At 37.6% G+C, this 14518-nt stretch overlaps 1 protein-coding gene across 1 annotated transcript in view; it reads right to left on the reverse strand.

Annotated features, from left to right (window-relative positions):
• The window catches only part of CNTNAP2 (contactin associated protein 2), a 2725119-nt gene that overhangs the window by 252351 nt on the left and 2458250 nt on the right, over positions 1-14518 (reverse strand). Inside the window, exon 18 of the mRNA XM_072652434.1 lies at positions 3347-3583. Within this exon, the coding sequence (XP_072508535.1) occupies positions 3347-3583 (237 nt within the window). The remainder of the gene's footprint in view (positions 1-3346; positions 3584-14518) is intronic.

The following is a 14518-nucleotide window of genomic DNA, read 5'->3' on the forward strand; positions in this document are numbered from 1 at the left end:
AATTGGGAAATAATAAAATAAAAAAAACTCCATAATATAGATAATGTTGATTTGTGGTTTTCTAATTCAACATATGGCCTGTAGGGATCTGTTTCTATTTGGGTGTGACACCGCTGCTCTACACCAACCCATAGCTGAGCAGAATATCCTTTCTAAGGTCCATAACAAATGATTATCTACCTTTTCTACTGATGGACAACTTACTGCCACCAAATGGGCAGTTTCTTCTTTGGATAGCTTTAATGATTGCTTTTCCTTATATTCAGCCCAAGTTTTTCTCTCTTCAACTTTTGATTACTGATCCTAGTTCTGAACTCTGGTACTAAGTAAATCTAACCTCTTGTATGTAATAGCCCTATAGTTACTGGAAGACAACTATTATATCTTCTCCAGGTCTTTTCTTTTCTTGACTAAATGTTCCTAGTACCCTGCGATATATATTCAAGCCATGGTTTTATATCCTCTTGCCATGTGGAATTTGTCCTGTTCTCAATAGCCAGTGACTGTTCTTGGAGACTGAGCTTGCACTGGTATTGGAGAAGAGTGAGAATGAGTGGGGTTGAGTGGCCTGGGGGATGGCTAGAGAAAACACCAAGATAGCAGTTGAAACTCTTTAGAGAGCTCCAAATAACTGTCATGATGGTGCTCCTTGCATCAATGAAAGATGCCAAGGCTCGTTGCCTTGGTTCAAGTGCAGTTATTTTCAATCACAACCTATTTTTTGGGTCTGGGTCTTACCGCTGTTTTCTCAAGTCAGCATCTGTCTTTACCTGAGACCATAGGGTGTCCTCAAACCTACTTTTACTAAGCTTTGCATTTTTTCTCCTAATAGGATCAGACTCAAACTCATCTTGCTCAGAAATTATTTTAGAAGGGTATTTAGATGTATATTGGATAAGTTCTTTGAACCAATGAGGAAAGGAATGAAGAAAACCTAATTTTCCTTTATATTTAACACTGATGCAAGCTTAAGGATAGATATCCCTGTCTTGGCATTTAGGCATAATATTTATTAACCCTTAGGGATTCTATAGGAGCCTCTGTATTTAGCCTAAATCTCTAGAAATACCAGGACTGTGATTTTCTTTAAACTGGTACTTATGTAGTGGTGTCTTACAAGCATTTGTGTTTACTTGATTGCTTTCAGACATTACTTTGGCAATAGAATGACTACAGTGAAATTAACACCAAGCACAATGAATGGTAATTGCAAGACTGTCATTTCTACAAGTACAAAATTAATGTAATCCATAAACCCATCCCAAATGTGTGTCACAAAGAAAGCACAGAATTCCTGTCGTTCGGAACAGAAAGATACTCTCTAATAATACTGTTAATGTGAAATTGTCTTCTTCAATGGATTCCTTTCCAGTTTTGTTGCTGTTTGGTTCTTCTATTTCAAACCCATCTAACATCATTTGTATTACCATATTAAAAGCAATGCCAGATGTAGCCTGGATGTAGAGAGGATATTTTCCAACAATGTATCCTCTCTGGGTAGCATTGTATAAGACCAATGCCAGTATAAATAACTCTCCATGTACTCATCATGGCACAGACCCTATGAATGAGGTATTTATGTAAAGCTTCTTATTAAGAGATGCAACAATCATTCACTGAAAATTTCACCTAAAGGCTTTACAAAGCAAACAGGGATTTAACTCATATTTAACTCATAAACCAGGAAAGTGGAAACTCTCCTTCCATGCCCTCTCTTTTTTCATCTAATTTTAAGTATAGGAAAATAAAGTAATCAATAAGTTACATGAATATTCCAGCTCACATACTAATATAGGGTTTAGGAAAGGATTATACTTTTGGGTCCCTAAAGTCAACTGCTGCAACAACCATCTATTAAGCACCTGTTGTGAATTGAGAATTGTACTAGATGCAAAAATAGATAATCTGTGGTTCCTTCCCTAAATGGGGGATGACACCAGTGCAGAGAGTTATAATACTTAACATTATAGGATATGTGTATTTACAGGAGCTGCAAACAAAGTCTCCTATGGTCTAAAAGGGAAGGTCATGACTGTCTGGGGGAAAAGAGGTAGGAGGAGACATGAAGGTGGGAGGTAACCTTTCAGACTCAATAAGTTTGGAGGAAAGAGGAGGAGGGAAATGGAGGGATTCTAGGTAGAGTGAAGAATATATGCAAAGATGAATATGAACACAGTGTGTATTTGTGGGGCAGAGTAACTCAGTTTGCCTGGAATACAATGGAAGATGTATGAGATAAGATTGGAAAGAGAGAGTAATGCCATATTTTATAAAGCCCTGAATGTCCAAAAAATTTTCCTCCACTGAACCACTGAACCTTTTGGGAACCACTGATGGTTTTTGACAAACTAAGTAAAATATTTACCAGATTGATTCAAGCAAAAAGATTGTCCTACAAATGGTATGAAGGATAGAATAGAAAAGAAAGAATATATATATATATATATATATATATATATAATCAAAGGAATTATTTATTAGGAAACTAGGGGACTATTCATAATTAGTTTGCCTGACCATTACCGGAGAACTTGGATTGTCCATTGGTCAGGGTCTCTTGGAAGAATGCATGTTTTCATTCACAAGACCAAGATATTCTCAAGAGGAGATCTAATGAGGTGCTCTTAAGTGGCTAGATTGATCTCAGACTCCTTATAGACCAGAATCATTAAAAACACACATAAATGTGTGTTTTACCACTAAGGTCAAAGAGCTAGTGTAAGAATGGCAACAATCATGATAACTATAATGGACATTTATATAATATCTCAAAGTGCTGTACATAGATTATCTCATTGAATCCTTATAATAGCATTGCTAAGCAGGTACTCTTATCACAGCCATTTTACAGTGAGTCAGCTGAGATGTAGAGAGACTGTGACATTTCCAGGCTATCTTTGAAGTGTCTGAGGTGGGATTCCAACCTAGCTCTTCCAGACACCAAGTCCAGAATTCTGTTCACTTCATCACTATGCTGCCTCTTTGGTATCTTGACCCCCACATACCTCAGTGATATGATGATTCAAACTTTAATCTATCTTTTGAATGTCAATCATCACGCCATCCATTGTCAAGGTGAGAACTGGCTATTTAGTTTGTGACATTCAAGTCATGTCCAGAAGAAAGTGAGAGAAATTGAGTGCAACTATTTCCTTTGTGAAGATTACTAGATAATAAAGATGATGAAGGAGTTAACTCCACACCTATTACAGTAGTGGGATCTCGAGCACCATTCCTTTCCAGGTAAAGCACTGTCTGTGACCTGCTGACCCAATGTCACTAAATGGATGCCTTGGGCCTATAAAGTGTGGAAAAATGGCAGCAGCAACAACTAGAACCATCTTACCTTTTATGCAAAATGGTCCATCATAGGCGGTCTTGGAGCAATCGCAGGAATAACCATTATACTTCTCCACACATTTGCCTCCATTCTCACAGTACATTCCATAACTGGTGCAATGGCCTGAGCACCCAGGTTTCACTCCTAGAGTGACTTTTGCTCTTTCTTCCAAATCAAGAGTTACCCCATTCATCCTGAGAGAGCGAATGCAACCTAGAAATCCCCTCTGGCCTCCTGCCGCACCTGAGAGACAACACAAGAGAGAGACCAGATTTAATAAGCTTTGATATTGTCCCTGTCCTCACAGAGCTAATTGCGTCTTGAACAACTGTGGTAGAAGATAAACTGAGAATGTTAAGAGAATTCTAGCATTCTTATTTTCAAGTTGGTTCTGTCAAAATCTACTAAGCTGAAGCTCTTCCCCCTTAGGCTGTGGCACCTAATTAAAAAAAGGCCTTCTTTTGAGAGGCAACTGAATTTGCAGCTGAAATAAAATATTTGAAGATATCCAGACATTTTATAAGCTGTTTTGGATGTCAAGTCTGGTTTCCTATAGGAAGGTGGATGGTAAAAAAAATCTCTGTGAGCCTTTGCTCTTTAATCTTAGGCATTTAATCCCATAGCACAATCTACTAAAAGAAAAATAAAAAGGCAGACAGACATGAATATATTAGCATAGTTAACAAGTCAATTAGTCAGAAGGCACAAATGTACAAGAAAGCAGATTGGCTATCTGGATACTTGCCTTGGAAAGCTCCTTTTTCTGATTCTACATTAAAGCATCTTGTGCTTGGTCCAAATTTACAATTTTAAGTAGAAGGAAACTTAACTGCATTACATTTCTTATTAATTCAGTTTAGGTTTTCTAACTGGGAATCAAAAATTTATAGAACAAAGAATGAGTATAATTAGATCTATAAAGTTGGATGACATTACTACTATTATTATTATGTCACCCCAACTCTGTTGCCTACTACCTGTTTGATTTTGGGCATTTTACCTGTTTTCTCTAGGCCCCAGTCTTCTCATCTGTAAAAAAGAAGCGATGGGAAGAGATGATCCTTTATGTTTTTACTAACTCTAAATATCTGAGCCTGATTCATGATTTCTTTGGTGTGAGGAATTCGTGGTGTTAAAATCTACAGTGATAGAGATAAGCAATTTGTCTATACATAGTCTAAAGGAGGTACCTGGGGCTTTGAAAAGTAAAATGATTTACTCAGGGTCACACAGTCAGTATATATCAGAGGCAGGGCTTAAACTCAGATATTTCTGACTCTTATGCCAGATCTCAAGCTCCTATACCATGTTCCCTTCCTATGGTGTTGCAGAGTGATTTTCTGAGCATGGAATAGGTAACATTTCAGTGAAAATTTCATAGAACAAGTCATGTCAATTTCAATATAATATTCAACATAACTGAAGCTATCATCCTGGACCTGCCGTTTACAACGACCCTGGGCAAATCACTTAACCTCCCTAGGCCTCAGTAACATGATAGGATTGGGTAAGATGACATCTTAGCTGCCTTCTAGCTATAAATCTATGATTGTATGAAATGATTAGCATTCCTAAGAGAGGCATCATATATTTTTACCTGGCCCCAGACCTAAACTCAAAGGCACAACCATGATACCTAAACTCTGGGAAGAAAGATATGTAAATGGCTAGGTAGAGAAAGAGCACTGGGGAGAGAAATAGGACTAGAGGGAGAGAGGGAGGGAGAGAGAGAGAGAGAGAGAGAGAGAGAGAGAGAGAGAGAGAGAGAGAGAGAGAGAGAGAGAGAAAGACAGACACAGAGAGAGACAGAGAGACAGAGAAGGAGAGGGGGAGGAATGGAGGGTGAAGGAAGGAGGTGTAAAGCAGGAGAAAAAGAAACAAGGAAGAGAAACGGGAAGGAGAGAGGAATAGGAGAGGGAGGTAATGGATAGAAAAGGGAGGAAGGGAAGGAGGGAGAAGGAAAGGAGACAGCAAGAGGTGGGAGAGAGATTCTAGAAGTGAGGTACACATTAAAATGTGTACATTAAAAAGATAACATATAGCATCTAATTCTGGTATTAATCTTAGCTCAGTTCCAGTTAGAATTAGGTCCTGGGCATTCTGATAAGGCTCTAAATAAAAAGAACTATACAGGATACTCTACTATATGAGCTTCCCAGAAAAAGTTTCTTTAGCCTGGAGGAATCTAGTGGAATTTGTTTTCAGATATGAGAGTGAATTTGGTTTGCAAAGGGATTACTGTAACGGTCTGTGTGAACTTGGGCCAATTTGAAATTGACCAGGTTGGGTAATTTGTTGCTATTCTTTCATTACCCTATCTTACATTGGAAAACACCATCTGACATAGGACATACCACCATTTTGAAAGCCATTTCTAGGGAGAGTCTTTCAAGTTGGTCTTTTAAAAAAGCATTTAATTATGGCCATAAGGACATAGGAATTACTTGAAAAGAGTACAATTTCAGTTTGAAATGACCTGCATGCTACTTTCTACCTCCATGGTTTTGTTTAGATCAGAAATGTGGAGGGGCTACTAAGCAATTTTTCTTAAAAAAAAGGAAACCATAAGATTGTAGATGTAGAGGGACCTTAGAGGACCTTGCATTAAACCTCCTCCTTTTATAGATGAGTACACTGAAGCACAGAGGTTAAGTGATTTGCCAGGGTGAGACATGAGCCCAGGTCTTCCTGATTCCATGCTTTGCTACTTCACACTCCTGTGATATAGTAAATTTAGGCCACTGCTTTGGGTGAGAAGATATGGACAGTCTGAAGGTATAGTACTTGTCCATCAGCATAGGCATATAGGACAGATATTACAGTATGAATAGCAAGCTGGACTAACATTTGAAAAGGAGAGGGAGGGCTTAATTGCCTTTGGGAAACTGCAAAACTCCTTTAATGATCCTACCTTTCTTTGAAAGCCAAGGTGTATCCTTTAAATACTAATATTTTGCTGAGGGTGCACTATGGCCATGGGGCATGGTGTAAATGATGCTGCAGTTTTAAAAATGACTACTATTTGCAGAGGGCAATGGAAGAGTATATATAGTGGTTTTGAGCAAGAACCAACATATGATCAAAGAGGGAAGTTTTATAAGTTAGACAAAATATGTCATTGAGGAATAAGTTGTTAGGAAGAAAAAAATGGTCAGATGGTGAAGGTGAAGGAAGACTAGTAGAGTGCCAGAGTGCTTCACTGGTATCCTCCTGAGGTAAAAGGAAAGCAAAAATGGCTCCCAGGAATTTGAGTAGACCTCCTGTGATGTGCTCATGGGAGGACTCAGCCAAGAGACCCCCAGGATAAGAAAGCATGGGTAAGTTACAAAAGGAAGTGAATGGAAGAGAATAAGCATTTATTAAGTGCCTACTGTGTGCTAGATACTATGTTAAGTGCTTTATAAATATCATCCCTTTTGATCTTTGACAACTTTAGGAGGCAGATATTATTATCCCCATTTTATAGTTGAGGTCACTGAAGTAGACAGAGGTTAAGTGACTTCCTAGCATGACACCATCATTAAATGTTGTTCAATTGCTTCAGTTGTGTACAACTCTTTGTGATCCCATTTGGGGTTTTCTTGGCAAAGACAAGTGGAGTGATTTGCCATTTCCTTCTCCAGCTCATTATACAGATGAGGATTGAGGCAAACAGGGTTAAGTGACTTGGCCAGGGTCACATGGTTAGTAAGTGTCTGAGGGTGAATTTGAACTCAGGAAGATGAGTCTTCCTGACTTTAGACCTGACACTCTATCCAACAAGTCATCTAGCTGTCCCATCATTAAGTGATTTGAACTTAGGTCTTCTTGACTCCAAGCACAGTGTTCTATCTGCTGATGTACTGAATTACATTATTGGAGAGGACATTCAAACCAGTGAGATCATGGATTCATTGGAGTATTTGATTTATGTAGATGTGATGCCTCCTACTTTTCAGTGCATGAAGTGACTTCTCAGTTTAGAATGAGGAAGGTAGAGTATTTCAAGAATGTCATGTGCTCCAGCCTTCTGGTGGAAATAATTTCTTAAAAAAAAAATCAACCCAAATTTTTGTAACAAATCTTGGCACTGTTTACCCATTAAAAAATCTAAGTGTTGCATTTATTTTTTTAAAAAAATTATAGAAAAAGAAATTTAGCTAGGTCTTTGTCTTTCAGAGCTACAGCAGTTTATTTTCCTGTCAATGGATATACCTAGCCTTGTTTGCCCTTTGATCACATAGTAATGCATAAAATTTAATCATTCTTCATAAAGGCATTTCCATATTTTTCTGAAGTCTCTACTTAGAAAAAGCAGTCCAGGTCAGTTATAGTTTTTTTCCCCCTCTTGGTGGCCTCCCAGTTTATTGTCACTGTCTGCTATATGGGAGATTTCATTTAAAGATGTTTAATTACCTTGAATAGGTGTGATGTTTCTGGCTGATAGCTATCCAAAGTTGTCAATATCTTTGAATTAGTCTTTAAAAAAAGTCTCAACATGATCTGAAGAAGCTATTTTCTTCTGTCAGAGGGGTCTGAAGTGTGTGGGAGAATTATGTGCCTGTGTTTGACACACCAGGGAGCCCTTGCCCAAGCTAAGCTGTCAGATAGCCTTAGGGAAACTCTGGAGTGATAAACTTATAGTTGCAAAAACACAATATTGGACATTAGGACTGTAAAACAAAATAGTCTTTGAAAAATTTTCCCCATACAGTTGTGTCTTCACAGGGCTAACAACATTTGGGAAAAAAATTAACCATCTATTTCTGAAGGTATTATCTCCCTGCCGGGCTTTTGTTGTCTCTGGTCTCTCATCAACAATAGGTCCCAGCTAGACCAAAAAAATTGGATTTAATTGGAGTGGGAATGGGACAGGAAAAGGGGCCAAGAAGGAAAGAAAAGCTCAGAACAGAAATAAATGTTGATTTCAAACTGTGACTTGCAGGTAGAATAGAAGGGGCAGTTCTGATAGTCCAAAGAACAAGGATAAGGCGATATGGTAGTTTTTTTAGGTCAAAGGGTAAAGCTAGTAAATTGCTCAATGCCTCTCAATCTCAAAAGGAATTTTCTAAACCTCTACTCATTCTCTCAGAACTTGATGGTGAAGCAAACACAGATTGATTTCCAAAAGAAACTTTTGAAATTTGAAAATAAAAGCAGAGAAATAAGTTTTTATTTTGTTTGTTTCTCTTGTAGTTAAAAAAGAGCTTTATGAAATTTCTGTTTAGATCATTGGTGTTTCGAATGGGAAGGACAATGGGTAATAACTGATGAGTCTAGACAAGGGTGTGCCATGAACACAATTACCACCAAACATATTAGATCTCACTGGGTGCCTTTCCTGCTACCTTTCTCCACCTAAAGGTCTGTTCATACTTATGTGCCTGTCTTTGTGTGGTTCTGTTCTCTTTGTCCATATGCATGTATGCATTACTCTCAGTGGTTTTCTGCATGTACATCTTTGTATTGTTGTCTTTCTATATCTCTGGGTATGTATCTAGCTCTCTCTGAGTCTGACTCTGAGTCCTTCTCTGAGTGATTCCCTTGGTTTCTCCTTTTGTGCATAACCCACTTGGAAAGTGGTCCCCCTCTCAGTGATTCTGTATTTACTTTGTATAAACATTACATTTATTTATCAATGTACTTATCAGTGTGCCCCAGTACACTGTAAGCTTCTTGAGAGCAAGGATTGTTTCAGGTTTTATCTTTTCACCCTTAATGCTTGGCATAGATTTCTAGCTTTCCTGAGAGGAAGAAGGCATGCTGCATTATCAGATGCTCCAGAGTCATGATTGGTTATTTTCAACCTATGTTTATTAAATGCCTACTGTGTGCCAGATACTGAGGATACTGACAAAACTAAAACAACTGTCATCTATGAGGAAGTTCTTTGTCCTGAGGGAACAAATCCTGGCTCTACCAGTTGGGGAGTCACTACTTGCAGAACTTTGGGTAAGTTACTCTTCAGACTTCAGTTTCCTTAAGTATAAAATGAGGGGGTTGAACTATAAGGCTTCCAGTTTTAACTCTATCATCCTAAATACCCCATGAAGGCATGTAATACATGCTTACTGAATTGATCTGTGCCTTTATTATCTCTGTTAACTTTCTACATTTTGTTCCAGTCTTCTTTTCTCCTCATACTTCAAAAAAATTCCTTTACCAGAGAACTGAAGTATATTTTTTAGTTGTTTATTTTGTCAAACATTGATTTGTTATTTGATTTTAATTTTAAAAATAGGGAAGTGGAACAATTAGTATTTCTTTTTAAAAAAATATGGGTGAATTGAACTGTGGTTATTTCTTTTTTAAATGCAGGTGGCCTTTGACAGAAAAAAATGTTTGCCACCAATGCCCTGGTTGACATAAAAGAAAATTCTGACAAGAAGATGATTATCATATTTAATTAAGAATGATTTTAATGTGTTATCATTAAAATTATGTGGTTAATTGATTGCGCTCAACTTTTTATTTTGTGTGCTACATGAATCTGCTAGAGTAACTAGTGTTAAAAATTCAAATTCTGTGTCCTTATGTAAAAAATATCCTACAGGTTCACACAAACCTTTATTAGTTGCAACAATTAAAATTTTGTTTTTTTCACTAGAGAGTCCATGCTCTCCCCATGTACTAAGAGTTGTCTGAATAGTAATTGTATCTATGAAAATTGTATGAGATGAAAATCTGAACTTAATTTGTAAAATTAATGATCTTATGGCTTGACATTCAAGTACTGCAATTAAAAATAATTACAGAAATGTTGTGGTTATCTATAATAAATGACATCATAGCCAATGATTACAGAGGATTCAGAAAACAAAATAAAAACAGCAGGTATTAAATTTCAGAGATCAATAAAGGGTAGAATAATAAACAAGAATTGTGCTGGGTAATAAATCTTTCTTGCTCTGAGGGATCCTAAGCCTCTAACAGTTTTCTCAGTTGTTGTTTAATCTTTCCAGTCTTTACTAAGGGAATTTAGCCCTCCTTCATTCATTTATTCATGCATTCAATATTTTTTTAAAAAATTGGACTTAATCACCACTCTTTGTAAAGAACTGTGGAAACTGCTTATAAAAACAGCAGCAAAAAGACTCAAGGTGATGATTAATATCATATATAGAGAGTAAACTGAAAATTTAGTAAAGTTCTAACTTTAGTAATGTAATCCAGGTAAAACCTTGATTCAGAAGAGCCCTAAATCTCTGGAATAAAAATGCAAGGAGGAGATTGACTTGCACAGATTCAGTGCAGATTTGTAAGGAGATTGAAATGGATTGACTAATGATGGTCCAATAAGCCCAACAATAGATAGCACCATATGAAATGCATTCACACACAGAGACTGCTGAGTTGGACTTCACAGAAGTCCAGTTTCTTGGACTGAATTTCTTCAGATAGTATTTCCTGATTTTGGTGAATTTACCTTCATTTCTGCATGGCATTTCTCCTTGCCTCAGCATACAGGACGGGAAGGATTTGTGAATTCCAAGGAAACAGACCAGCCTCAAAGTAACTAATTATGTACCCTGGCCCCTCCTTATTGCCTGTGGGATCTTTCACCCCAGGTGAGAGCACTTTACTAGACAGCACTTGGGCTCTTTACCTCTGCTTAGGGTAAAAGTCTGTGTGGGTAACAAAGCAACCTTCACAGTTTTGGAGTCAGTTCTTCCATATATGAAGGAACACAGGAAAAAGGCAGTGATCTAATCAAATCAGATGCTGAGCTCCTTGAGGGCAGGGTCTTATATTTTTCTGTATTCCCTAACACAGGGCATTGCTCAGTGAAACTGAATACAAAGAGCTAAACAATGTTACCTCATTTTTGTGATATACACAAACATCACCAATGAAACAGAAAGAACACCAACATGTACCCTTACTAATTTTATAAACCACCTATGAAATATTACCTTTGTCAAATGTAATTATAGCAATATAGGGAATCACCTCGCACAGATCTGATTTGCTGACAAGCTTCTTTGAAGCTGCTTTAGAGTTGCTTTCTTCTAGGACCTTGGACAGCACTGTTTTACATACTTGTCTCTGGATCTGAAGGAGATAGACTCTGGCAATCAGTCTCTAATTAGCTTTGTTTTGGCTGTTCATAACACACCTTGAGCTGCTAGGAAAAAGCCTTTTCCATTTTTCCTTTATAGGCCCTGTGTTTTTTCCCCTAATTTTAGCTCTACTGCATTCCTAACCTTGTTATAATTTTATTCTATGTCTTTTTTCCCCCTTCAGTAATTCTTAGAATTCCTGAGTATGGATTGCCTCTGCAGTCAATGGCAAAGCTCTAAACTAGAGATGCAGATCTGGGTGTCATCAGTGGAGAAGGGATGGTTGAAACATAAGGATGAAGTATTTGGAGGGAGGAGATCATAGAGCTGAGGACACATACCAAGGATGCAGATAAAGGAAGAAAAGCTATTGGAGGAGTACTCAGAACTGTAGGAGGAGAATAAAAATCACATAGTTGCTTGGAAGTCAAAAGAAGATAAAATCTCAAGGTGACCAATAGAGTCAAATGTTATAGGCAGGTCATGGAAAAAGGATACTGTGAAAAAGCCTTTGGATTTGGTGATCACAAATGAGCTTTAACAGTCTTCTATCAGTGGAATGGTAGGGAGGAAAACTGATTGCAGGAGGTTAAGGACTAGGTGATGAGAAAGCAGACAGTAGATATATTAATAATAACTCACAGTCGTGTGATTTTCTTCACTTTGCAAAGCTCTTTTAGCACAGTAACCATGTGAGGTGGGGAGGTAGAATAGATAAGCATGGAGTAAGGCAAAGAGTTTGCAGCAAAAGAGAGGAAGGAGAGAATGACTGTATCTTGATCAGGCAAAAAAATCAAGTAGTTTTTTGGGTTTTAAATAAATTTGGGTCTGTTTGCTTGGAATTCACAAAACCCTTATATTTTTAAGTCAGATTATAGGAGGATAGGATAGAGGGAAAAATTAAAGGCCTTGGGCAGTTAGCAACTATGAGAAGCAAAACCTCTTCAGAATCAGGAGGGAATGTAGATATTGAGCACATGCTGAGGACTTAGCAAAAAAGAGATACTAGAAGGAAAGATGAAGAGATACTATTTTTTTTTTTGTATTGTGTCTTGTATATAAGACTGGTTGAATTCAGAACTAATCAACCAATAAATATTTATTAAGCAAGGGCAGCTAGATGGTGCAGTGATTAAGTGCTGGGCCTGCAATCAGGAATACCTGAGTTCAAATCTGCCCTCAGACATTTGTTTAGTTTTATGACCCTGGGCAAGTCACTTAATCCTGTTTGCCTGGGTTTTCTCAACTGTAAAATGAACTGGAGAGGGAAATGTCAAACTACTCCACTATCTTTGCCAAAAAAACCCCACATGGGGTCAAGAAGAGTTGAACATGAACAAAAACAAAATGTCTTGTAAAAATGGGGTCCCCTGCAATCTTTTAGACAGATCAAAAGGAAGATTTTGGCACCACAAATGGTGCTCCAATGACTTGTATCAATCACATATGCTGGTACTGAATAGTTTTCATTATAGCATTTTACTATGTGAGAGCTTCTAGTTTTGATTATGGATCATCTTAGAGTATTTTGGAATAGATACGATTCATTTTCACAGGAAAATTTTTTAAAAATTAGTTGGTCACCTAGAGAAAACTATCTTCTTTATGACAATCTCCATCCATTCAATCAATCAAGGCATCTTATAGACATCACCATACAGGATGCAAAAGGTTTACATGCTAAAGAGATCAGGATATCTGGTAGGTCCAGATTTGTATATAAGGTCTGGATTTAAACATCTCATTGTATAGATAGAGGAAAGCCATATCCACGAGTAACTTAGATTAGACTACTTTTAACATCCAGACATCTGATTTAAAAAAAAATACTTCTGTTTAAGCTATGGATGCTGAAAGTACACAAGTTTAAGATAAGCAGCTCTAATTTTGTAAAGAGTTTATTGACTTTATTGAGTTGTAAAATGACAAAATTGTTGAGTTGTAAGAAAGAAAAGAAAGGGGAGGGCTTAAAAGCATCCCTCTCCTAAGAATGAAAATAATTCCATGGTAGTTGGTCTTGGAGAAGAAACAAGAAATTTTAATTGGGAGACTGCATGTAAAACACTGAAAGGGAAAATGATCAAGTTTCCTGTTGAGGTACCAGGTTTTGTAGGTGAAAAATCTCCAAAGCAAAGAACTATTAAAAGATAGGACCCAAGGAGTATGGAAGGAGAGGAAGATCAGATGTACTGAATGAGATTGAGAGGACTAACTGAGGTTTACACAGTCAAACATGAGAGTACGCACAGCTTACCATCCAGTGTCTATATTTTTGCTCCCCATGGTTTGACTCATCTAGAATACTTAATAACTCCAAATACTAATGCAAAGCAGGGCATTTTGCAAACTGGTCACAGGAATGGCTAGCATCCTCATTTATTCCCTCTGATTGACTGGTATTTGTTTGTCAATGGTAAACTTTGAGAGGGAAGGTTAAGAAGCAGCAGGCACCTATTCACCTGGAGCCCATGAGCCATGCAGAGGGGCTTTTGCTTTGGTACCAGTGGCACTGAGAAGAATGTTTGTGCAAAGACAGGTGTGAAGCCTGGGTTCTCATATAATATTGGCTTGTGAGAAGTCCATTTCTTGCTATTTACCTGCATTCAATCTTCATTTTATCCTGTGCTACAGTGTTTTAAAAAAATCCCAAAGGAAATCAAGCAGTATTCAAACTGAGAAAAGGATTTAGGAGTAAGTTTCATAAAGGCAAAAAAAAATGTAGATGGTTTGAGAATAGAATTGTTGCTTAATAAAAGGTAGCACTGGAATTTTGCTTTGGAGGAGTTGAGGGAAAAAAAGGAGTGGACTTCGACCTAACATTTCACCCTGTATTAACTCCCAACCCTCAAAAAAATGGTCCTATTTTGTTGAAAGGGTTTGGTGCATTTTGTTCCCCTTCTTTTGATAAATGCTCCAGGTCTATATCAGTCTTATCATTGCAATGCTAGAGATTTGCTGCAAGGCTCTCATGCAGGGAGCCAGATTCCAGTGGGGAGGTGTTTCATTTTTTATTTTCAGCTTGGCTATTCTGATAGCGCAGTCACTCACCTGGGAGTCAGTACACAGGAAACGGAAAGCAGAATACAAACACTTTTTCTCTGTTTCTAATCAGAGGACGTGAGACTGCATGCCCTTATCC

The sequence above is a fragment of the Notamacropus eugenii genome, chromosome 3 (assembly GCF_028372415.1).
Source record: "Notamacropus eugenii isolate mMacEug1 chromosome 3, mMacEug1.pri_v2, whole genome shotgun sequence".
Taxonomy (NCBI): domain Eukaryota; kingdom Metazoa; phylum Chordata; class Mammalia; order Diprotodontia; family Macropodidae; genus Notamacropus; species Notamacropus eugenii.